Source organism: Budorcas taxicolor, chromosome 5 (genome assembly GCF_023091745.1).
Source record: "Budorcas taxicolor isolate Tak-1 chromosome 5, Takin1.1, whole genome shotgun sequence".
NCBI classification, from domain to species: domain Eukaryota; kingdom Metazoa; phylum Chordata; class Mammalia; order Artiodactyla; family Bovidae; genus Budorcas; species Budorcas taxicolor.
Genome location: NC_068914.1, coordinates 141,231,622 through 141,258,631, shown reverse-complemented (window position 1 = coordinate 141,258,631; position 27,010 = coordinate 141,231,622). Strand labels below are relative to the sequence as shown.

The 27,010-nt window shown below is 37.6% G+C and overlaps 1 protein-coding gene across 1 annotated transcript in view; it reads right to left on the bottom strand.

The window, feature by feature from the left end:
* The window catches only part of LRP6 (LDL receptor related protein 6), a 168,707-nt gene that overhangs the window by 44,796 nt on the left and 96,901 nt on the right, over nt 1-27,010 (bottom strand). Inside the window, exons 5-9 of the mRNA XM_052640462.1 lie at nt 26,416-26,547; nt 23,450-23,846; nt 22,221-22,392; nt 2,895-3,111; nt 492-781 (exon numbers count right to left, since the gene is read on the bottom strand). Coding sequence (XP_052496422.1) covers nt 492-781; nt 2,895-3,111; nt 22,221-22,392; nt 23,450-23,846; nt 26,416-26,547 — 1,208 coding nt within the window. The remainder of the gene's footprint in view (nt 1-491; nt 782-2,894; nt 3,112-22,220; nt 22,393-23,449; nt 23,847-26,415; nt 26,548-27,010) is intronic.

Below are 27,010 nucleotides of genomic sequence, written 5' to 3'. Positions count from 1 at the left end.
TCCAGATTTCCTGGTCAAGAGCTCCTCCTTACTGACTCAGTAAGCTTGTCAATATTTATTCTAGGGATGGGAGGGGTGGGGGAGAGAAGGTATGCTATAACTCATAATTGGCATTTTCTACCTCAGTCAGGTGCCAAAAAACTTTAATGAATTAAGAGTCAAGTCTCTATAAGCCATTTGTGAAGCACACAAGTGCTTATTACTCTCTAGCTGAGGAAAACGTCACTTACGTATTCAGACAGAATGAAGCAGAGGAAGATCATGTCTTGCAGATTTAGAATACTCAAACTATCTTGCAATAAAAACACTAGAGATACTTAACAAAATACTGAGTGGGCCTTCTCCTTGGCTTCTTTTAAAACGTTAAGGGTTTTTTGTTGAACTCTTGCCTATTAAGTAATGAAGGAAGCTGGTAACAGCATGAAGACTCAGACATTCTTGAAGCTCTCCCAATTAGTCCCCAGTTTTAATATTCCAATTCTTTGGCTAACCTTGAGTGATATATCAGTCCAGTAAATCCGGTTGTCTGTCACGTCAAAATCCAAAGCAGAAGCTTCTTTGACACCAGTGAGTGGAATGGCCACATTATTATTATTAGTTTCCAAAGAAATTCTCCTGATGTCAGCTCTTCGTGAAAACAGAAGGAAAGCCTCTGGGACAATGCAGGTCTTCATGTCACTGATGAGTTCAAAGCCAATGGGGCAGGCACAGCGAAGGCCCTGGGGTCTATAGAGGCAGAGATGGCTACATCCCCCATTATCCTCAGCACAGGGGTTGGAACCTAAAATACAAATTCATTATAAAAGGATACACAATTGACATAATCAACACATTTTCAATTTAAATGACTAACATTTGTTTGACAAAGACATAGGATTATATTTGCTCCCAAATCTAGAGTTTCAGTTCTAATCTCACAAACAAGTATTATGAGGATTAATAGGGAATAAAAGGCCAGGCATAGTGTGCAGGCCTGCAGTCCCAGCTACGCCAGAGGCTGAGCAGGATGGTTCTAGCCCATGAGTTCTGACTGGAGCTGCACTAGGCTGACTGGGTGTCTGACTAAGTTGGTGGCAGTATGGTGACCTCCCAGGAGCAGTGAATTGGCCCAATCTGAAAATGGAGCAGGTCAGGAAGCAACCGTTAGAACTGGACATGGAACAACAGACTGGTTCCAAATAGGAAAAGGAGTACGTCAAGGCTGTATATTGTCACCCTACTTATTTAACTTATATGCAGAGTACATCACGAGAAATGCTGGGCTGGAGGAAGCACAGCTGGAATCAAGATTGCTGGGGGAAATATCAGTAGCCTCAGATATGCAGATGACACCACCGTTATGGCAGAAAGTAAAGAATTAAACGGCCTCTTGGTGAAAGTGAAAGAGAGTGAAAAAGTTGGCTTAAAGCTCAACATTCAGAAAACGAAGATCATGGCATCCGGTCCCATCACTTCATGGCAATTAGATGGGGAAACAGTGGAAAGAGAGGCTGACTTTATTTTGGGGGGCTCCAAAATCACTGCAGATGGTGACTGCAGCCATGAAATTAAAAGACGCTTACTCCTTGGAAGGAAAGTTATCACCAACCCAGACAGCATATTAAAAACCAGAGACATTACTTTGTCAACAAAGGTCCATCTAGTCAAGGCTATGGTTTTCCAGTGGTCATGTATGGATGTGAGAGTTGGACTATAAAGAAAGCTGAGCGCCAAAGAATTGATGCCTTTGAACTGTGGTGTTGGAGAAGACTCTTGAAAGTCCCTTGGACTGCAAGGAGATCCTATCAGTCCATCCTAAAGGAGATCAGTCCTGGTTGTTCATTGGAAGGACTGATGTTGAAGCTGAAACTCCAATACTTTGGCCACCTGATGCGAAGAGCTGACTCTTGTGAAAAGACCCTGTTGCTGGGAAAGATTGAGGGCAGGAGGAGAAGGGGGCAGACAACAGAGAATGAGATGGTTGGATGGCATCACCGACTCAATAGACATAGGTTTGGGTGGACTCCGGGAGTTGGTGATGGACAGGGAGGCCTAGCGTGCTGCGGTTCATGGGGTCGCAAAGAGTTGGGACACAACTGAGTGACTGAACTGAAAACAGAGCAGGTCAAAACTCTCGTGCTGATCAACTGGGAATAAACGTATGACAAAATTACTTTCCTGTGTACCCATAGGAAGCTTTAAGCAAACTGCATTATTCATACAATAGTTCTTTTTCTGACAGTGTTTGGGTGTTAAGTTTAGCCCTTCAATTCAAACTATGCAGCCAGTATTGAACCAACATTTAAAGATCCATCCTTGCCAATCGATCCAATGACTTGAGTTCTCATTTGTCCCTGGATAAACACTTTTAAAGAAACTTGATTCAAAAATTATTCATGGATACCTAGATGGTACCCAGCACTGGGTCATTCACAAGTATCACTGAACTTGGTGATATGCTGAAAACTGGTCTGGAGGTTTCAGGAGCCAGAAGAAAGTGATTTGGAGTATTTCTTCCTGGGACGTTTATTTGGGTTTGACCATGGGATGTGGAAGGAAGTTGACTGATATAGCCTTGGAAATAAGGTAATTGTCTAAAAAATGTTCACTGTCTTCCTTGACTTAGCCACTATGAAACACCACGGGATACGAAGTGAAAGGCAACAAATTTTTAAGAAAAATGTAAAATGTACTTGTACCACAAAGAATTTATTAACTTTGTGAGCTTCAACAAATTCAATAATCTCCTTAAAAGAGAGAAAAAAAAAGGTCCATTTCTCATTATAGAAGGCTTAACAGATGATTTTTACATCCCCTCAAAACATCAACAATTTACACTGCTGACGTTATAGGCTGCTAACTATAACTTTTCTCATTCCTGGTTCATCCTCTAAGAGAACTGTGCAATTACCTACCAATGACTCGATGAACATTTGTGGCCTTCAGGCCCATGAGGTCAGGGAGCTGATCTATGATGACCTCCCGCTCTGCACTTCGTTTGTGTACTCTTTCGATGCTCCGCCTCTGCCAGTCAGTCCAGTAGACATAGTCCCCCAACAAGGTAAACCCAAATATGTGGGGGATTTTGTCTTCCACGAGCACTCGTCTCCCAGTCCCATCGGTATTCATAACCTTCAAGTTTAAGTTTAAAGAGAAGGAAGAGGAAAAGATGTGTACTTATTCTCTCTATATATAAAAAACAACAAAAATCAACCACGCTTTTGTCAAAATCCAAGAGATCTTAGTTATTTCTATTACAATGCTGTCACAAAATGACAACATGCTGATTTAATAAGAATGATTTCAAAGACTAAATATAGGCTCATATTTAACTTCTATTTCTCCATTCTCTTATTAACTTTCCTTCTAGAAATTCTGACATTAGATTTAGTATGCATCTCCTATATTAAATGACCAAATAAAAGTACAATATTATCACCTTAAGTTTGCTTGTCCATCTGTCTTCAAATTAGTGTACCTTTGTGAATATTATATCAGTATATATTTTGTTTTATGACACACTTTATCCTGAGAGTTTTGCCTTTTTAATATCTAAGGAAACATTCAAATAAGGTCACACAGCTTGTAAATAGAATTGGTGTCTTTTTTAGGACTCCTCCTACTTAGTATATTTCTTATTTACTGTTGGAAGATTTTTTTTAACTACACATAATAGGATTCTCAATAATCTCTCAGTCCTCTAAGGTTCTAATCACAAAACTGTCAAGTGTCTGACACTCTAGATACTCTCTCCACAACTAAGTTTCAAATAACTAGGCTGTATCTACAGTAACATGATTAAATTCACCCTGACACTTTCATTACACACAGAAGCAATTTCTCTAGAAGTGGCAAAGGCATCTAACCTGTCTCTGACACTGCAGACACACATATTAATATTCTGCTCTAAAAGACAGGAAGTCTTCCAAAGCACCAACTTTCAAGTTCCCAAATGAGAACATTTCTAGCATTTAAAGTGGCCTGGGGGATCTCCCTGGTGGTCCTCTGGCTAAGATTTCGATCTCCCAAATAAAAGACACTTACTCCTTGGAAGAAAAGTTATGACCAACCTAGATAGTATATTCAAAAGCAGAGACTTTACTTTGCCGACTAAGGTCCATCTAGTCAAGGCTATGGCTTTTCCAGCAGTCATGTATGGCTGTGAGAGTTGGACTGTGAAGGCTGAGTGCCGAAGAATTGATGCTTTTGAACTGTGGTGTTGGAGAAGACTCTTGAGAGTCCCTTGGACTGCAAGGAGATCCAACCAGTCCATTCTGAAGGAGATCAACCTTGGGATTTCTTTGGAAGGAATGATGCTAAAGCTGAAGCTCCAGTACTTTGGCCACCTCATGGGAAGAGTTGACTCACTGGAAAAGACTCTGATGCTGGGAGGGATTGGGGGCAGGAGGAGAAGGGGACGACCCAGGATGAGATGGCTGGATGGCATCACAGACTCGATGGACGTGAGTCTGAGTGAACTCCGGGAGATGGTGATGGACAGGGAGGCCTGGCGTACTGCGATTCATGGGGTCGCAAAGAGTCAGACACAACTGAGCGCATGACTGAACTGAACTGAACTGGGTTCAATCCCTGGTCAGGGAACTAAATTTCACATGCTTCAACTAAAAATCCCATTAGAAACAACTAAAACTCAGTGCAGCCAAATAAATAAATAAAAACTTAAAAAAAAAAAAAGTAGTCTGGGTGCCAGGCAAATCAGCTTTCAGAAATGTCATTCCATGGCTAAAAACCTGTACATACAAACATCTGCCACCCACTCAGCTAAAAAGAAGTATCAGGTATAATCAATCTTAGGCAAGTACTAATTTTTTATCCATAAATTATATTCCATGTAAATCAATACTTTGATGCCTAGATGGAATGACAAGCAAATACTATCTTTCTCTCTCCTCTCTAAAAATTTTAAAGTATTTGCTGACCTTCCCAAAACAGCCAACTCTTTGAAACAAAATGTTTAAAATCTGAGCAAAATTGTGCTATATTCTTATATCTTCAACTGCAAATATTGATTTATATCTGATGGAAGAGAGATTATAGTAAATGTTCGTATCTGATACAACAGGACTTCTATTAATCCAACTGAATAAATCTATCTTTAAACAGAATGTTTCTAAAAGTAAAAAACAGTTCAAAATAATTAATTACTACTCCAACCCCTAATATTAAACACTTTCTAACGTTAATAATTTCTCCTTGAGACATGAGTTTAGATTTTTTTATATTCACATTTTCTAGCAACAGACCATTCCTGGATATATTTCATGATGTCTATGGCTTATCTTGAAGTTATTTTGATGTTTAATAAAAGTAAAATGACTAAGTGGTCACTTTTGATAATCTGTTTACTTATCTAACTAGAAAGTCATCTCAAGAATACCAGGAACCTAAATCATCTACTCCCTTATTACATTGTTCATAGCTATGATTAGAGTCTGATGAAGAACTCAATAAATATTTTTAAAACAATTTTTAAAAGGAGAGCAGTTTCCTCAGACACTCAAGAAACCTTCTTAAAAATGGAAATGAAAATGTATAGAACAGTTCTTATCCTCAGATCCTAGTTTGGCCATGTGCATGAATAAAAATTATCCTTGCTCAAATTTTAAATTCATATAAAAATGCACACTACAGTCTACTTTGGGAGAATGAATACATTCCTGATTTCCTCCTATAACCAGAGCTCGAAGAAAGAATTTCTGGCCCCATTTTACTACTTACTGCCTGGAAACTCTGATCAGAGTGAAAAACCTTTCCTATATAAGATCTAATTTAAAAAAAGACTGGCATTTCGAAGGAAGGCTTATGCATGTGTATTTAAAAGAAGTATATGTGAAATTTTAACACAGTATATTAGAATATTTTTCATTGTTTCATCACTAAGATGTGTCTGACTCTTTGCGACCCTGCCAGGTTCCTCTGCTCATGGGTTTATCCAGACAAGAATACTGGAGTGGACTGCCATTTCCTTCTCCCCAACCCAGGGGTCGAACCGTGTCTCCTGCTATGGCAGGCAGATTCCTCATCACTGAGCCACCAGGGAAGCCCTATTAAGATATTTAAAAACATAATTTAGAATAGTCGTTATTGTAGGCAGGAAAAGCTTATTTTAAAACTTGGTCTTTTTTGCTTTCATCATAATATGGAGACTATCTCTTGACTCTGGTATCCTCCTAAAGGAGGATTTGCAAGAATTTCCTCCCAATACTATTTCCTTCCTTACCAGTAGCTCCAATTTCCCCCTCTCTATAAAGTCCTTCTTTTTTGCCTTTAACACAACAGTTTCCACCATCTTAGAAAGATGTTTAAAAGCTGAAAGATTCCGTTTTTATTCTTTGACAGTGATCTGTAACTGCTGCCTCTACCTAACATCACTCAGTCCCTTCACTTCCTACAACCGGCTGACAACGTGTGCCTCAGACAAAGTAACTACTGAAAATGATCAATGACCACTTCCTTCTTTTTCTCAGCTTTTGTTAAGGTTTGCCTCTTTTGACTCACTGAAACTCTACACTGGGTCTTCATGGCACGGATCTGATGTTACTTCTTTTTCTATACAAAGACTGCTTTCTAACTCTTCATTTCACTGGTTCCTCTTTCCTTTTTCAAACCTGGCTGGGGATTTTCCAAGATTTCCTGAGTTGTTCTCTGTAAAACATCATTTAACAAGACAATCAATTCTTATGCCTTTACTATTTATTACCTTCTGCAGAAAAATTACAAATATGGCAAGCTCTGGTCTAAGACCTCATTAGTCTATGCTGCAGTGTTTCCCAAGGCATCTCCCTGAAAATGTACTGTTACCTCACCCAAAATGTCATATACGGAACAGGAAACCTATCTCCTCCATTAGGGACAGGAGTTCATCATCCTATTAGGCAGTATCTAACAGACTGCGGAACAGTCTGTAGTTTAGAACCCTAAAACAACAGTCTCTTCTAAGTGTACAGTACATTAACACGTTTTATTTTATTCTTAGATTAAGTATTGTCTTGCATCAGCTATTTTACTTTTAATAAATTAACACTAATTTTGCTGATTACTACACTCAAATACTGGCCTTTCTGTTAAAATTTACTTGCTGATCTAAATGCATACACCAGTTGCCCAATACTGAACTTGTTTTTAAAAATAAAACCTAAATTTCTACTTCAAAAATACTACAGGATTAACTAACTCTGCTTTTTCAGTTATGTGTCTTGCAACATTCCTGATGGTTCATTTTGACAAATTAACAATTTAAACACAAGATAGCTGATTAAATATGAATTCAGATAACAGGCAAAGAATAAAACTGAAAATCACAGGGAGAAATATAACAAAGAAACAATTCCAAAAGATTCTCCTGGTTCACAAAACCCAGCATTTTCTCTTTAGCATTTACTCTTCATTCTTTTGCTCTCTAAAAATCACGTATGGGGAAATTCACTGGTGATCCCACGGTTAGGACTCTGCTTCCACTTCAGGGGGCACAGGTTCGATATTTGGTTGGGGAACTAAGATCCCGCATGCCTCATGACTCGGCCAAACACAACAAAACAGAACATCTCTTACGATTATCTAACAATTTTCTGGCAGAATTCAATAGATTTGGATTTTACATATAAACTCTATCACTCATGAGATAAGGCAATTTCTCACACAAAAAACAGGAGAACATATCATGCTAAATTATTTAATGAATAAAGAATGTTTACTTATTAGCACAGTATCAGATGTGTAGTAGATGTTTTCTAAATGCTGTTTTTCCCCTTTGTTGTTCTTAGTAAAATGCTTTAGTCCCTAAAAGTAAATAGCTACACTTAAATGACTACATTTAATTTAGCAAAATATAGCACTTCAAAATAAAAATAAATAAATAAATATAAAAGGATATGTGGAAATAAAAGACCAAACCATCACACACTTTTCAACAGAATAAAAAGCAACACAGACCTTTCTATATCCTGGCCACTAGTGGGAAACTGCAAGGCTACAGCCTTATGCTCATCTCTAACGCCCATTTTTACTGTTTGCTTATGCAACTTAGATGCACATTAACTAAAACAGTAAGCACAAAGGAGCAAACAGTTGGGCAACTTAACTGGAATACACTTTCACTCTTCTATCAGACCCTCACTTCAATCCCCACAATCAATGACCATACTTGCTAAAAGCAAATCACATGAAAAACATCATGCATGCTGAGAAGGTCACAACAGACCCCTTCTGGCTAAGGGTCACCATCCAAGTGAGGGGGTAGTCTACACTTGTATTACAACCACACACATGCACCCTTCTCTGGTCTATAGCTCATCAGAAAAAACTCGAGCAAGTAGCAGTTCAAATCCACCTCCAAGAATTAGGAGAATTTTGACAAAGAAAAAGAGAAAATGATTTAAATGAATGAAAAAGGAATTTATTTAAATGAATAAAAAAAGTAACACACGTTAAGATGCAGTCCAGAATGTCGTTTGACTAAAAGAAACGCTTTGAGGTAAAAAGAATACAAAAGGGACTCAAAGAGACAGCTTCAGGCAGATATCACCTGGTAGTCAGGTATGAAATTCCAGATAAGAAAACTACAGAAAACAAAAGTGAAAGTGAAGTCACTCAGTCGTGTCCCACTCTTTGCGACCCCGTGGACTGTAGCCTACCAGGCTCCTCTGTCCATGAGATTCTCCAGGCAAGAATACTGGAGTGGGTTGCCATTTCCTTCTCCAAGAAACTTATGAAAGCCACTTTAAGGAGAGTGACATAACACAGCTGTGTTTCAGGAAGACCTCATGTAGCATATCACTGTGTTCTGACTGTGCTAAAGAGAACTATCTCAAATGCAGAATTACAGTTAATAGGGCATTCCTAGTGGCTCAATAGGAAAGAATTTGCCTGCCAGTGCAAGAGACAAGGGTTCAATCCCTGGTCCAGAATCCCACTTGCCACAGAGCAGCTAAGCCCATGCACCACAACTATGGAGCCTATGCTCTAGAGCCCATGCACCCCAACTACTGAAGCTGGCGCGCCCTAGAGCCCATGTTCCACAACAAGAGAATGCACCACAATGAGAGGCCTGCATACCACAACTGGAGAGTAGTCCATGCTCATCACAACGGAGAAAAGCCTGCACAGCAACAAAGACCCAGCACAGCCCCCTCCCCCAAAACTAAGTATTACAGTTAATAAAATATTTTCCATTTTCGTGGGATGATAACGTGTCTGTGTGTACAGGGATCCAAACCTGTATTGTCAGGCAGATTATTTACCACCATGCCACCTAGGAAGCCACAGAATAATAGAGGTCCAAAAATTCCCTTTTCTGAAAGGCTTGGGGTTAATTAGCCCTGTTTCAGAATTCAGAATTTTTTCCTGAAATATAGAAAGGTTAACACAATGCACACAGCATATCACCCCTACCTGGGTCCAGGGCAACACTTCATTGCCAAGCATGGTAATATTTTTGCTGAAAGACATACACATATTCCCACAAAGGAGCATAAACAGAGTCTACAATTAGTCTTACACTGCTTTAAGTTAGGGTCTTTACCAACTTAATTAACAAAAACAATTTTCAGTTTTGAGAGCTTTTTAGATTTCAGAATTGCACATAAGGACTGCAGGTTAGGAGTGCTTTGCTGACCTTTACTCTGATCCCCTGACAAAACTGAGGTTTAGATCAGTTCAATGCTGCTCTAAGGTGGCTCAGAGGGTAAAGCGTCTGCCTGCAATGCAGGAGACCTGGGTTCGATCCCTGGGCCAGGAAGATCCCCTGGAGAAGGAAATGGCAATCTACTTCAGTACTCTTGCCTGGAAAATCCCATGGACAGAGAAGCCTAGTAGACTACAGTCCATGGGATCGCAAAGAGTCTGACACGACTGAGCGACTTCACTTTCTTAAGTGCAAGCAAGGGTCTCAGGAAAAAGAAAAAAACATGCAAAGGACATGCTTAAAAGGTAAGGTAACTTTTAGCAACATCTGGCAAAACAACAATTGATAATCTTTAGAACAGCAGAGTCCAAGGACTCAAATACAGTTCCCTAAAAGCCACAGCTAAGGATTCTATATAGCTTTGCACATTAGAACATTAGTCCCTTCTAGCTAGCTATTCCTTCTTCTCTCACTTGAAAGGCAAAACTAAAAGTCTTTTGTTTTGGGGTTTTTTTTTGGTGGGGGGGGGGGCGGTTAGTGGAGTAAATACAGTACTCACTTAAAGCTAGATGTAGCATCTCTTTCAAATTCAACAGTGTAACTAAGATATGCTAAAGACACTTTCAATATAACTTTGTAAGCACACCTGTCCCCTTAACTATCTTCCCATTCTTGACTGCTGTAGCTTTTTACAACAGAGTTGAGTCTAGAATAGTGCTGGCCAAACAAAGAATAATACAAGTCACAAATATGAGTCCTGTGTAATTTAAATTTTTCTAGAAGCCAGATTTTTCTAAGTTTAAAAAACATATACTTAATTTATTCAAATATATCCAAAATATTTTTACTTCAAAATGTAATCTTTAGAACTTTTGCTGAGATTTTAATACTAATATTCACAGTCTTCTCAGTATGCATTTAACACTTTAAGCATCTCAATTCAGAGTAACCGCACTGTAGGTGCTCTGTGGATATACATGGCCACTGACTACCACAGTGGACTGTGCAGGATTAGAATTTAATGGTGGTAACTATACAGCCCACAATAAAGTTAATTTATTCCTGCTTTAAATTGGACCTCCATCCCCTCTCAAACCTGCCTGCCACCTTCGAGGCTGCCCTAGACTCTCAGGCTCGGCAGAACCACAAACAAATGCTTTCCATTTGAGCTTTCTTCCCTCCCCAGCTAAACTAAATTCTAATATGGTTAAAATTACTTCAAAAAATGATTTCTCATGAGAAGGATGAACAAAACTCCACTTGTTTCATCTTTTATCACATTTGCAAGTTTACATTTCAAAGTACCAGCCGAGATTTGTTAAGAATAAAGACAAAGTCCAGACTTCATTTCTTTTCGGTTATCTCAAAATGGAAGTATTAAAACAACGTTTATATTAATAAGATTACTGCAGATGGTGACTGCAGCCATGAAATTAAAAGATGCTTACTCCTTGGAAGGAAAGTTATGACCAACCTAGACAGCATATTAAAAAGCAGAGACATTACTTTGCCAATAAAGGTTTGTCCAGTCAAGGCTATGGTTTTTCCAGTGGTCATGTATGGATGTGAGAGTTGGACTATAAAGAAAGCTGAGCGCCAAAGAATTGATGCTTTTGAACTGTGGTGTTGGAGAAGACTCTTGAAAGTCCCTTGGATTGCAAGGAGATCCTATCAGTCCATCCTAAAGGAGATCAGTCCTGGTTGTTCATTGGAAGGACTGATGTTGAACCCGAAACTCCAATACTCTGGCCACCTGATACGAAGAGCTGACTCTTTTGAAAAGACCCTGCTGCTGGGAAAGATTGAGGGCAGGAGGAGAAGGGGACAACAGAGGATGAGATGGTTGGACGGCATCATCGACTCAATGGACATGGGTTTGGGTAGACTCCGGGAGTTGGTGATGGACAGGGAGGCCTGGCGTGCTGTGGTTCATGGGGTCACAAAGAGTCGGACACGACTGAGCAACTGAACTGAACTGAACCTGCCATTACATTTATATCTGCCATCTCCTTGGCTCTCCCCATCTCACTGGCTCTCACTAGGGAGAAGCTGGGTGGTTCCTGAGTATCTTTACTCCACTTTACTATGTGCCTGAAATTTTCCATAAGTAAAAAAAAATTTTTTTTTTATTGAAAAAAAAATGGAGGAAAGATAATAGTCCAAGGGCATGTGAATAATAAGTTATTAATAAATGCTGCTATCATTTTTGTTAGCCATACGATGTAGGCAGCAATTTATAAGAATTAGTCTGAAGAGATAAAGGGATCAAAACTTTAAACAAAACGTGACTGTGAGACCTCACACCTAAAGAACTCTGTATTTCCCTTTATACTGAGTCTAAGGATTACTTTGTGAAATCTTTTCCTTCCATTACTTTTGCAGAGTTGACACTTCTTAGCAAATTGGCTTCTACCCTAAACATTTCTTTTATCAACCACACAATCTCTCTTCTAGGCAAAAGCAACACAGTAAAACAAGATCATGTTGCTCTGTCTCAAAGAAAATACTATTACATTCTCATACCCAAGGAGTAACAGTTTTGGACAGGTTACTAGGTTTGTAAATACCATTTTAAGCCTCTTTATGTTTAAAATAACAACCCAAATCCTGGTAAAAGACTGCTTGTACACTGTGAACCCAGAACAAATGCACCATTTTAGCAGATTCCAAAAGATTACCCTTATGCTTTAAAAGTTGAGCCAACACTAATTAAATCTTCTGGCAACTCTTGAGGTTGTGCTTCATCATATTACCTCAGAGTGGTTTAATTAAACTGAAATTAGGCTTCTGTCACTCCTAAAATCTACCTCCAAATCTGAACCAGAGTCTCCAGTGGTTTCAGCTGCTTCAACCGCATTGTGGTACGGATTTAACATTCTGAGGCATTCCCCAACATTACAAACCACACTTAGAATATGGGCTACAACAAGAAACAGATGTGGGTTAACCAGAACATTATCTTCACAGATAGGAGGTAATGGCAAACCTTCTGTAGACATGACATCCGTTTTTGAGCAGTTTCGTCAGCTCATTAAAAGTCAACACAGGATTACCCATCTTGGAATGCAGCCAGTCTGCTACCAAAGTTGCTGCTATGCAACTTCTCTTGACTAGACATGTCCAAAAAATAGATGACAAAAGGACAATCAGGCACCCATCATGAAATGAACTGGGAATACTATCAAGTTCCAAAAGAAAATTCAAACGAACCATTCCTCTTATAATAGCCCAGGCAATATTCAAAACAATCAGTGAATTATTAGTTTATATATTACATATGTTAACATAATTAATAAATAATTATATATATATATGACAAATAGGTATCATTGGGGCTGATTCATATACTCCATAGGGTATAAAGTATAATTTCACAGAAATGGCATTTTTGAAAACATAAAACAATATATATTGATGGCAGTAACATTTCAGTCACGCAGAATCTCACTGGAGTGAGAAGTGAAGAGAAACGCTTTGCACCCAGTAGGGGAAACAGAGGCATACTCTCCATCTGTTTAAGAGAGCAGTAAGAGCAAATGCAGCACTGCACTTAAAGACTTCAACGTACTTCAAGACATTTTAAGTCTAAGTAAATACAAGTGATTTTCAATACGGAAGGAGAAGGTGTCACACTTGCACCAGGTAGTTTTACAGTATTTTTACAAGGAGTCATGCTTAAAATACCAAACATTTGCAGTTACTATGCTCTTTTACAGACAAGTGAAAGTGAAGTCGATCATTCGTGCCCAACTCTTTGCAACCCCATGGACTGTAGCCTATCAGGCTCTTCTGTCCATGGGATTTTCCAGGCAAGAGTGCTGGAGTGGATTGCCCACACTGCAGGCAGACGCTTTACCGTCTGTGCCACAAGAGCTACAAATTGCTATTGTGACCGAAGCATTCTAAAACAAGAATTACTCAGCAAAACTATAAAACTGAGAACAGATTTTTCAGCTAAAGGTATTGTTAAGATGAAAACCAACACCACCTTAATCAATTTACTCAAATGCTTCAGAGACACCTCTGAGAATCCCACTGACCTGGAGCCTTTAATAAACCCTACTGAGAGAAACATCAGCATCTAACAAGGGAAAACTGATCCCTTTCCTCTCACTCAAGAACAACTTCTGTACACTCTATTTGGAGTCTCAGTAGGGAAAAAAATTGACTCTAACATCTTAGTAATTAAGGCAAATTACTCCAGTACCCATGAGCATGCCTTATGTCCAGATTCTGGTTTTTAAATACTAGTCTTCATTAAAAAGAACCATGGCTCCTTGGCATGGGAAATAAGAGAAAGCTGGACTATACTGTTGTTTCAAAAAGTGTTTTTAAAATGATGCGGACTCCTTACAAAATTAAGATTAAATTCCCATATGATCCAGCTATTCTACTTCTGGTACAGATTGCAAAATGGAATGCCAAAGAGGTATCTGCACCTCATATTCATTGTGGTATGGTTATTCACAATAGCCCAGAGGTGGAACTAACTTAAATGCCCATCAAAAGATGAATGGTTAGAGAAAATGTAGTATATGCATAAAATGGAATATTATTCAGCAAAAAAAAAAATGGGAATCCTATCACGTGATACAGACATGGATGAACCTTGAGGACATTATGCTACGTGAGATACAGCCAGTCACAAGAAGGTAATACTGCGTAATTCCACTTAGACAAGTTATCTAAAGTAATCAAATCCTGAGAATCAGAAATAAAATGGTATTTGCCAGGAGTTGTTCAATAGGAATGGCGATTGAATTTTGCAAGATTAAAAAGTTCGAGAGATCTTGAACAATAATGCACATATAATTAGCACCACTGTATGTTCTAAAATGGTTAACGTGGTAGCTTTTATGTTATGCATTTTCCACCACAATTAAAAAAAAAAAAGGACACGTGAAAAGAACATGGAATCACCTTGATCGTACTCCTAGTGCCAATTCTGGGATAATCTTTGCAACAATATAATGATGACAATGGAATGCAATCTGTGGAATAAACTGAACATCCATGGGTTCATACATATAGAAATGTGTATGTACAAATATACATGAATAACTGAATAAATAGGAAAGGGGACACCTCTTCCTTATGAGAGAATTCCAATTAATATAATAGGAATAATGGAAATGGTATAAGTGTTCATTTCCTGGTGATCACTATTCTCTGAGTATATAAAACAAATCTGGGTGAAAGTTTTACTACTATTGCCATTTTTTTGTTGAAGTCTGAAATTACTTCAAAAACAAACAGGCAGCAGAACTCAACACAAAAAGTACTATACAGGAAACCTGAATTCTATTGTTTTCTTTCTAAGTAGAAAGTTCTATGACCTTTGGCAAATAAAAGAAGCTAATCCGAAAGCAACAAGCACTGCTCCATTTTAAGAAATGAAACCTGAGTTAGAAAAAATAAATGTTTGCTTGAGTATACAGAATTATGCAGAAACCATCTGATAATAATATCTAAACTGTCTGAACATGGCTTTTTTCCCCCAAAGACAATGATACTCTGAAAAAACATGAAATACCGTTTCCTTACTATTTGCAGACTAATGAAATCCACTGTAACCCAGAAGAGTTTGGGGTTTTCTCCCCCATATTTTAAGAACAACACTGTGACTAACACAAAAATAGTATTATAACTCTCAACCAGACATAAAAACCAAGTCATAAATCAATCCAAAATCAAAAATGAATGAACAACAAAACTAAATAACTCTGAGCAAGGGCTAGATTAATAGAAGCCTGGCAGATTTCAGAAGCTCAAAATAATAAATGAAATAACAAAACAAGAGTCTACTGAAAATCTAAGCACAATAAAAGGGATTCTAACTCCTTCCCTGAGATTATTATTTCAGATCATATCTACCAAAAAAAAAACAATCACAGTACAATGAATGAAGAGTCTGGGAACTCAGAGTTCAATCAAAAAATTAACAGGGCCTGCATTATAACATTCTTAACATTTTAAAACTGAAAACTAATTTAAAGTGAGGGGAAAAAAAGACTGAAGGTGAATCCTTTGCTCATTACGGATAACTTTATAAACGACTATTACACAAATTCCTTAAATAGCTGGTAATAAGGTGAAAATACTTGTCATTGTTAACACTGTTCAATGTTCTGCAAATTCCCTCCCAACAAGTCCCAAAATTGTGGTCCTCGCCATTTATATGACTGTTTACCCTTTCCAAATCTAATAACAATAAAAATAAAATCTCTGTGACCCCTTTAAAAGTATATATAATAGCTTCCAAGCTACAGGGAAATAACCGCCTGAAGAATGTTTTACATGGACTCTATTGGTATCTACATGTTTGGCAAGCTTCAAACAACAGCTTTCAATATTTATTTAAACCCATCACACACGTTAATAATGAAGTAGTCTGCACAGAGGTCAATGCAAAATCTAAATGAATAGCTTACCAGAAGTTAGTATCAGTAAAACTGAGTTACAAAGATACTGAACCTCCAACACGCCAAGTTTTCCTTAGGTGAGAGGAATTACTGGCACAGTGTATAAGGAAAAATTTAAAAGAAAAAAAAAAAAAAACAGTAATGTCATCTGTGATATACATTCCTTCTTAGCAATCTCCCAGGCAAAATGTTTTATTTGTTTTTACCCTATGATATGCAATTAGTATAAAAGGCATCAGAAAATGTTAAAGCTGGAAGGAACGTCAAGATCATCAGCTTCAAATGATATCAATGGTCAAAATACAAAGACCAACAATTATGTGAATTATCTACAGTCACCCAGGTAAATGGCAAAATCATATGAGAACTAGGTCCAGTATCACAAAATGATTCAATAAAGATCTAGAGATTATCTCCATAAGAACTAAAAACTGTTGTAAATTGTAAAGAGGTTGACCTCTCTTCTCAAGAAAGGACAACACTAAAAGTCAGCATTCCTGCTACAGGGGTAAAGAAACCAAAGGAACAAAACAGGCACTTCCAAAATAATCAGACTGTAACTAAAAATAGCTCCCCACCTATTAAATAGCTTAATACTAAAACATGAGATGAAAACGTATAATAGGATAATATTTTAAAAATGATACAAGTGCAAGTTCAAACTTGGTCACTAAAATACTTTCTAAGTACCAACGTATATCAGATTATCCTAATTTACACAGATAAAATTATTCTAACTCCAAAGTGAGGTAAATGCATCTTGCCTGGTGCGACTCACGGGTTTGTTGCAGCAGTTCAGGAAAAGTATGATTACACCTATCATCAAGCAAGTTTCTCTCATCATAAATATGTCCAATAATTATTTTAGAGCCAAAGTAGAGTGGATAATGAGATGACAGAGCTTATTATTGGATGATGTACTACTCTGCCTACTGCAGACTGTAGTAACAAGTTTAAAAATGTTGTTAGAACTGTACATCAACTTTCATATAGGTATGAAACAGGTAACTTTCATACAGAAGCTTAAAGATGTACATAATCGTAAGATACATCCCAAACAGAAATAAGAAATATAATGGGAGAGCATCATGTTTACAACTCAATGAATACAGGCCCCAAAGCCAGGTGTTCTGTTGAGCTGAGGAATCTAACAGTGGAATTTATCAGTATTTTTCTGTTATAGTATGTCGAGAATACATGGGGAAAAAAATATATATTCACATACATATATACTGTGGTAAAGCAGTAGGAATGGGCAAAGATTCAGATTACTTAAGTTCATTATCTGAACCTTTCTCTAAAACTAGAAGTAAAATCAGTTTTACAGAACAGTGTTATAAACTGGCAAAGATTTAAAAGGAAGAACTTGTTGGTACTTGTCATATACTCAGGAGAGCTTTACCTCAACAGATGAGATGATTACCCCAATAATGATTACATTATTATAATTTCTTAAGGAGGAATTAATCTTAGAAACAAACAATAAGGAAAACCATCATAAATGGGTCCTTGTGTGTTTCAACAGACTTTCACAATACTCAGGCTAAAGATGCCAGACAAAGAAATTACTTTAAAAAGAAATCTGAATACTTGGGAAACAAATTTCTTCATAAGAGTACTGATTAAATAGAGGAAGTTGTCATGAGAGGAAAACATAGCCCTGCAATTTCAGGCTTAGACTGTGAAACAGAACATTCACCAAAGGCCAAGTTTTCAGTACATCCTACACAATAATACCCTCTTTATTCAAAAATTCCTTGGTACTCAAGGTTCTAATAATCTCTGTTTCTCTTTCCCAACAGAATTGTGCCAGGCATAACTAGATTTTGGAGAAACTATCTATGGACGCTGTATTCTCTAAAATAGGGAAATTTACAATAAAAGAGATTTGAAAAAAAATTCTACATGTCTTTGACATAGATCAGAAAATCTTTATCTCCACTAGCTCTTGCTGCATTTGTCAGCATAAGCTCTGAAATAAAAAGGGGGAAAAAACAAATAACAAGTATATATTGAGAAAATAAATCGTGAGAAAATCTCAGAGATTTTAATACTAAAATCTCTATGACAGTATTATTTTCAATATAACCAGTGATTGAAATCACATTAATAATGTCAAGTTAAACTGGTATGTAAAAATCGTCAGGAAAAAACAAGCTAACAGTATATTAATTTTATATAAATATTTTAAACTTATAAATTTTTTGTGATATGTCTTCACTATTGGTAAGCAATACTACAGGCCAGTAGTGCAACAAATGCTTAATGCTTTTGGCATTAAGTGGATCAAGAAACATGAGAATATTGTTAAGACACAATGTGCTTCTGCCTACTGTAAGGCCTTACAACACAGAAATAAAGGCTTGTTTAATGTCACCTACCAGAAAAAAGAAACAACCTTTTTGGCTAATGCTTTAGTATTTATTATCAGAAAGTGTTTTAATATTTATTATTTGAACACCTGAGTGGAGGGTAGAGGGGACTCCAGTGCAGGCAAGCAAACTAGAAGCCTGTGTGTAAAAGGTGATGAAATGATTTGAGCATAATGTAGAAACATAAACAAGTACCTACAGTTAAGTGGTCCCTATCAGTTCACAAATACGAAAATCAGACATACACTCACAGAAACATTCTTAAAGCACCAGTCAATACAATGATCGTCTTTTTTAAAAGAGAAAGGAAGGGAAAAAAGAGACATCACTAGCACTTCCCTATATAGCACTGCTCTCTGAGGAAGTTGGTTATAAATCTCCAGTAAACCTATTTATTTTTTCTTGCAACTCTGGACAACAAAAATGAAGTCTGAAACCCAAAGCTCCCTATTAATTTTCTCTGGTTTCCCCAATCCTCAAACCTAGCTCCCCAACATATCCAGCACCTGGTTACATCACCACTTACCAAAAGAAGTGAGTGAGAACCTGGTCTAAGTCATCTCCACTGAGGGAGCAGAGAGCATAACGGAATGAACATTTTGAGCTCTTCCCCTAAGAATCACGCAAAACACAAGAGCGTACTATGCCTTACAGTGCTACGTGATCATTTACCAAACCCCTATTTTTAACTCCCAAATGTACTGGAAACATACAACCCAGGTAAATCTGAAGTCTTCCAGAAGAGGACAGGGCCACTACAACTGTAATTTAATATTTTCTTATAGTCCCAGGAAAAAGCACCTTTCATTTTTAGGCATGACAGAAGAAGCGGGAAAGCTTTCTAAAGAGAAGGGGACTAGCAAGGAGCATGTGACCTAGACTAGGTCAGACGAGCACTAAGGATAAGTTGATTACTTGCGAGCTAGCAAGTAATCTAAGAAAAGAGAGCATTTTTAAAATTATGTATCTTCCCAAAAGTTTTATTCGACCTACTATCAAGTAAGGCAAGATGAAAAGCTGGGGTCACAGCTGCTCCTATAATCACTACTTGTCTCAGAGTAGGAACCTAACAGTTTTTCTTCCTCACTTATGCAAAACTGATTTAGATGGACAGCTGTGCTCTTTCCTTAGTTTGTCATATACCAGCAGTTTTAGATAACAATATCAGCTCTATTTCCCAGATGCATCTGTAAAAAAAAAAAAAAAAATTTTTATACTGTAATTGTAATTAAACTTACAAATGCACTGAATGCTCAATTAGGGAAACTTCATCAGAATCTCCAGGGGAAAAAAACAAGGGGATGTTTTTGTGTGTATGATTTGGTAGAAGGAGATGTATCACCAACCCTAAACAATCTGTCAAAAAGAGAACAAAGAGCAAATAGCAGTTGTGTTCCAATAAATCTGGAAGAAAGCTGAGTGCCAAAGAATTGATGCTTTTGAACTGTGGTGTTGGAGAAGACTCATGAGAGTCCCTTGGACTGCAAGGAGATCCAACCAGTCCATCCTAAAGAAACCAGTTCTGAATATTCACTGGAAGGACTGATACTGAAGGGGAAACGCCAATACTCTGGCCACCTGATGTGAAGAACTGACTCATTGGAAAAGACCCTGATGCTGGGAAAGATTGAGAGCAGGAGGAGAAGGCAAAGACAGAGGATGAGATGGTTGGACGGCATCACCGACTCAACGGACATGAGTTTGAGTAAACTCTGGGAGATGGTGATGAACAGGGAGGCCTGGCGTGCTGCAGTCCATGGGGTTTCACAAAGAGTCTGACACGACTGAATAAGTGAACTGAACTGACTGAAACCTGCAAGAAGAGAAGCAGATCTGAAAGGAAAGTTTAAGGATGATGGTGCAAGTCAAGGAAGAAAAAGGAAGTGAGAAAGCAAATGACATCACATATATTAATATATATACACAGCTCAAGACGACAGAATTAACCCTAATTTTTAGATCCTACTGCACTTCCCACAAAATAAGAAAATAAATCCTGTAAAATATTCTATAGTTATATGATATGTATGCATTTTTACTCTTAAACACTGTCATCCAGAACCTCCATAAATTCCCATTTCTCTACTTGAATCTCTCCTCAACTTCTTGTGATTTCAAATAAATTTCTCTAAATAAAGTAACCTAATTTCAGCCACCTCATGCGAAGAGTTGACTCACTGGAAAAGACTTTGATGCTGGGAGGGGTTGGGGGCAGGAGGAGAAGGGGACAACCGAGGATGAGATGGCTGCATGGCATCACTGACTCGATGGACGTGAGTCTGAGTGAACTCCGGGAGTTGGTGATGGACAGGGAGGCCTGGCGGGCTGCGATTCATGGGGTCACAAAGAGTTGGACACGACTGAGCGACTGAACTGAACATAGATAAGACTTAAAAAATTCCTAGAAAGAAATCAATGTTTTATTTACAATCTAAACAGTCATAATAAGCTAAGAAAGATAAGATCAAATATGGAATTTTTTAAGTCCCTATGAAATAAAAAATCACGTTCTCTTCTCTAATGTAAACTATGTGCTCCTGCCTTATATGCAGACAGTCTTCTGGGACACATGGGCCGAAACTGTTTTTCTAAGAGTAGTAACACATATACACTCATGGAGAGTCCGGGGCGGATCAACAATTCGCAGTTCGTGAACTGGAGGGGAATGGTGTGTGATCTGTACCCCAGTGATGCTCATGGCCTGTCTGAAAAGTAAACTCAGCAGCACCGCACTCCAGTTGCTAAAAATTCCAACACTAAGGTGGATTTAGAGGGGGTGGGGGCAGTGAAACACTAACAACAGGGAAAATATTTGCATAGTCAAGTCTATGCAAAGTTTTCTATTAATGGAAACCAGCTGCAAGAGCAGAAGATGGTTTTCAGGATTTAAGCCCAGTGGAATGAGTTTTTTTCCTATTCCAAGATTCCAATCTGAAACGAAGGCCCTTCATCTCATTATTCCCTGAGAGTCCCTGTCACTCCCAAGAATTACCTTTCTAAAGTAACTGCTCTATAGCCCAAATTATCTATTACAAGATGTGTGCCGTGGCTTTGAAGAGACATTCAAACCTACACCTTATATAAGTCGTCATGTGTTCTCCAAAGAAATACTGTGATCAGAACTCTGTTTTAAGTATGTGACCCACAACACCTCTAACAGAGCCCAATTTAAAGTTGTAGAATTCAAACTTCACATTCATTATCAGGGATTTTCACCCTTTACAAAACAAAGTAATAAAATATTCACATATGGTGGCTATTTCCACCATAATTCTATTCTGGCTGCCCAACTTAGTTCTATGATTTGTTAAATATTTTCCCTCAAGCCCTGGCTAATTAATTTTTCTCCCACATAGCTCATAAATCAATTTTAAAACTGTTTGCATGTAACCATCTTAATATATACCACCACCTTCCCCAACACCAACAAAAAGTATGCTTTGTTTTGCTGACAACGACTACCAGCTCTTCCAGTAGCAAGCTTATTTAACATCTGATTCACGCAAACTGCCCCTAGGAAATTCAAGCAGTGGTTTTACCCATAATGAGAAAAATCATTCACATAAGCTTTTAAGACTAGAAATAGATAGAAATAGATGAACATCTATTTCTCATGCAAGTTTAACTCAAAAATCTTCTGATGAGTTGGAAGAAAAGATGTTAATTCCTAGAATCCTAAAGGTTGATTAAAATACAAGAAACCTCTGGCATCCCACTGAAGAGACAAGAATGTCTGCGTCAGATCACCATCAACTCAAAAACCCTTATAAACGTGGTTTTAAAGTGAAAAAGCAAGAAACAAACCTCAATTTTGTCTGTTTTGGCATCTCCCCAGTATATTTTGCCTTCGTCATAATCCAAGGCTAAACCATTTGGCCAACCAAGAGAAGTGTTAACCAACACTACTCGATCAGAACCATCCAAAGCTGCTCGCTCAATTTTCGGGATTTCTCCCCAGTCAGTCCAATACATGTACCTACAGAAGTATACAGAGTATGAGCTAAAAACGGATAATAAACTGTAAATTTCAGATATCCTAAAGGTGAGATCCAACCTTCTTTTACATTGGTTACCAGTTAACATCTACAGAAGGAAAAACAAGTTAAGACTTAAAACATACAAAGAGTCCATTTAATACATTTATAATTGCAGTGTATAAGCCTTGTAAAAAATTTTTTCAGATAAAACAGTGTTTTCTAGGAGTGATAATGAAAAACGCCTTCCAATAATGAGATTCTATGTTTAGGTTTTTTTGTGTTCCTTACCAGGAACAATCTTCTCTCTCTTGCTAGCTTATCATCTCTGACAAAAAAAAGGTTATCCCAGTAGTAATATTCAGATGGAAAACCAATTTCCACAAATAACTAACTCTTCTTGTTGCGCTGGTTCTTACGGCTCCTGAGAGTTTAAGGGGCTCAAAGGCATTGGTATGCACTGAAGTGTAATAATTTGCCATTATGTTCACCCTCAGGATGAATCTCATAGTAACAAATAACACTGATGAGTATGTAGAAAGCTGTGTTTCCCTGGATCATGATCAGGGTGTAATAGCCCCCCAAAAAAGGAAGACAGACCAGGCGTATAGCTGCATGTCCTGACCAAGTTTTAGAAATCAGGCCATTCATATATTTAGGGACATTTAAAAAATACATATTCTTTACCAAACCATCCTAGAAGTACTGAAAATGAGATGAAATTAAATTTTCTAGGGGAAGAGAAAGAGTTCTGAAAACAATTTCTCTCCATATTTTTCATGGTCATGATGCAACCTTGGCAAAATCTGCAGCCAACACCCAAAGTCAGCAAGTATGGACTTAATTTAGAAAGCAAACGTATTCAAAACATTCAAGGAAAAAAACTAGCAATTCATTCACTTGAGGTTTTATTCCAATCACTGTATTCTAAATATGCACAGTCATTAAAGAACTATTTATTGGAAAGCAACATATACTTCACGTTGTTTTTGTCAATGTTTTGGGTACCTGCAGAAATAGAAACCCCTGGCAAAATTTTCTGTCAGCAGAGCCTCTTACCCAACCATGGGATCTAGCACAATAGCCCGGGGTTCTTCTAAGTCCTCTGAAATCAAGATCTTCCTCATGGTCCCGTTGAGCCTTGTCACTTCTATCCGATCAGTGCCAGTGTCTGTCCAATAAAGATTTCGGGCAACCCAATCAACAGCAATACCATCAGGATGGGCAATTTGGGCAGTGACCACAAACTGACTGCCAGATCCATCTATGAAGGAGCGGCGTATGGCCCTCACTTCATCATCAGTCCAGTAGATATAGCCTTCCACGGGATCATAATCTATGGCAATGGCATGGCGGATGTCTTCTAACTGTAGAACAATGTCAGTGAAATCTGGTGTATCCAAAGAAATGCGTCTCAAGTCTGTCCTTCGGGCTAGAAGCAGTAATTCAGTGGCACCTAGAACAACAAAGTGAAAAACAATGAAGAAAAAATGGAAACCCACAGGCCAAATTTAGTCTCTAAATAAAGAGTGCAGAACTTTTTCAGGAACTGAGAAGCGGGTATAAAAGGATACTAGGGTCTATTTAGGGTAGAATAGAAAGTAATACAGTAAAACAGGAATAGCTGGACTAAGAGGTCATGCTCTGTAATGGCTGAACTCTCCAAATCAACTTCGGATTCTCCCTCTGGCTTCATTCATTATATAGCCCCTGGAATTAACAACAGCCACTTAAAGGTGAAATGAATATAACTAAGTAATGTCTAAGAAGCTAAGCAGCTAAATATTAGAGGAAGTATAGGATATAGGTCCTTTGTTCAAGAAAGATGTTTAAAAAGGTAAGGAATCCAGAACAAGGATCTTTTGTGATTAATGAGAATGTTCTAAAATTGGATGGATTGTGATGGTTGCACAACTCTGTAAATTGACTAAAAATCACTAAATTATACACTTGAAAAGGCTGAATTTTATGATATGTAAATTACCTCAGAAAAGTTGTTTTAACAAAAAGAACTATAGGGCAATGTCTGACAGAACTAAGGACAAAAGAAGCTATGGAGGAGGAAACAGCAGCAGAAGAGAGGGAATGTGAGGGGAGGTAACCAAATAAATGTGACCCAGTGGATAAAGGTGAGAGCTTTGCGTGTAACAGAACCAGATTCCAGCAGTTACACAAAGTCAGGCAAAACACCTCGTCTCTCTAAGCCTGGTATCTTTGTCGATTTCTCATAGAATTGTTGAGAGACTTAGAGGAAATAAATATAAAACTCAAAAATGTGCCAAATATACAAGCACTCAATAAATACTAGCTAATACATTATTTTCTAATAAACTCTTATATTTTATTTCACTGAGTTTTTAAAATCAGATTTATTTATGAAGTGTTTTAAACCCAAAGCAGCAATCAATACAAATACAGCTCAGAATGAGAACATTAACTCAATCTTGTTTTTTTTATTTTAAATGTTCAAGTCAACCACTAGCAAAAAATCATCTAACATTATATAAAAGTTAACAAAAAGACAGCAAGCAAGTTGACACCTGAAAGAGTGAAAAAAGATTCCCAACCAAAGAAATGAGTCTGGAAGAAAATACTGATATTAAACTTCAAGCATTAATCTGGAATTATAGTAGAAAAAATTAAGGAGAGAAGAAGCTCTCAGCATCAGCTTTTTGACTCATGGATTAATTATAAATAAACCCTACCTTGGAGAGAATACAACCCTAAAGGCCACAGTGGGCACCAAGTAGGAATAACTTTATAAAATTCACTGCTTCCACTAACTACCAAAAGGAGCCAGCACCATAAACTCTTCAAACAAAGAAGTCTTAGAAAGTGAAGCTGTTAATTTGGCAAGGTGATCAAAACAAAATAGTTAACTTAAGGCTACTACATGCCAAATGTATTTCTGAAATTAAGATGCTCATTAAACAGGTACATATGCACTGCTCTAAGGCTGTAACAGACCACTATGGCTAAAATAAATCCACTGTTTTAAAGTCAAGCTACATTTTTAAACAAAAAAGCAACATTACATAAACCTTTTGTTTTAAATTGAAACCAAATTATTGTTTTCCATGGAAACCTCTCACAAGAATCAGCCAGTTTCACCTCTGACTAGGAGGATAATTTATCAATGCCAACTCATGACAAATATCCTGCACACCAACTCAATCCCATCTCTCTGACTCCCTGATCCCCTTGCCAGGAACTCTAACCCACTCCTAAATAAAGGCTTATACTTTTCAGAGTTAGATAAAGAAGCCACTGCTAAATACAACAATTTTCTTACCAGGTCTTGCTGGTGGCTAGAGAACCAGATGGTGATCCATAGGGTTAAGAATGAAGAACAACATTCTCATTAAGAAGAAAAAGAGAACTGGCATTCTCCCAAACCAGAAGTACCTTGAAATGTCCTAAATCAGAACATTTCTCCTACATGCCCTCTCTCTACAGGGGACTCAGAGTAAGGAGAAGAGGCAGTGTGGTGGTTAAGGATAGCAACAGGTTGCTTTGAGCAGAACAATAAGGAATTCTTTTCTTCTTCTGAAGGCACTTCTCTGTTGTTAAAAGGCAATTAAAAGTATCATTCAATCATTTTTCAGAAAACGTATCTATCCCATGATATTCTTTATAATTAAAAGTTTAATATACATCTTTTCCTTGTAACAGTTCTTTATTTACAAATGTTACCTGTTAAATATATATTCTTTATGAGAATATTCATTTCCATAAGAAGCAACTGTGATATTCATGACTTTGAGATCTGACAAAGAGAAATGGCACCTATTTTTTTCCCAAAAAATTGCATGTTAAAAATTCAGCTAAAATACTAAAATAATTTATAAAACAACATTCAAGAGATGCCATAAAATGCAAAACTCTCCTATTATATAAACAACTGTGAAGACTGAGGGATTAAGTGACTAGTCTCCCAAAGCGCTGTAATTTACAGAACTTATTATAGAGAAATAAAATAATCATTACTATCCAGAATTCTTCCTTCTTGGCAACCAACTTCTTACCATCTTTGCAGGTTTTTCCATTCTCCAGGAGTGTGACCCCAGTTGGGCAAGCACACTGATAAAAAGGCTTGACTGGAGACATCAAACATAAATGGGAACAACCACCATTATCAATTCCACATGGATTTGTAGCTGTCAAATATAAATCACACTGGTTAATACCAATGATTATGGATGACTTCCTCCACTCTAGGTACACAAAGGTTAACGACCATAACATGAGCACCTCTGATAAACCAAATTATTACCAAATGTCATCTGGGTGCTTGACAACCAGACCATCTGAAAGGAAGGGAATTAAACAGAGAAAAATCTACTTAGCATTCTGTATCCAAAAAGGAATGCACAAGAAGTAAAGCAGGCTGTCCCTGCCCCAAAAGAGCTTGCAATCTAGCCAGGAAGCCAAAATTCATGAACAGTAATAATGGAAAACAGTACAGAACAAAGAAATTGAGATCTTGCACATTCAGACTGTAAATGAGTATAGAGTCAAATGGGAAATAAAGCACTAAAGGATTGAAGAACTGAAGAAAAGCTCCATAGCAGAAACAGGACATGGCAGAAGCCTTGAAAGACAGGAAGGACAGACAGGAGG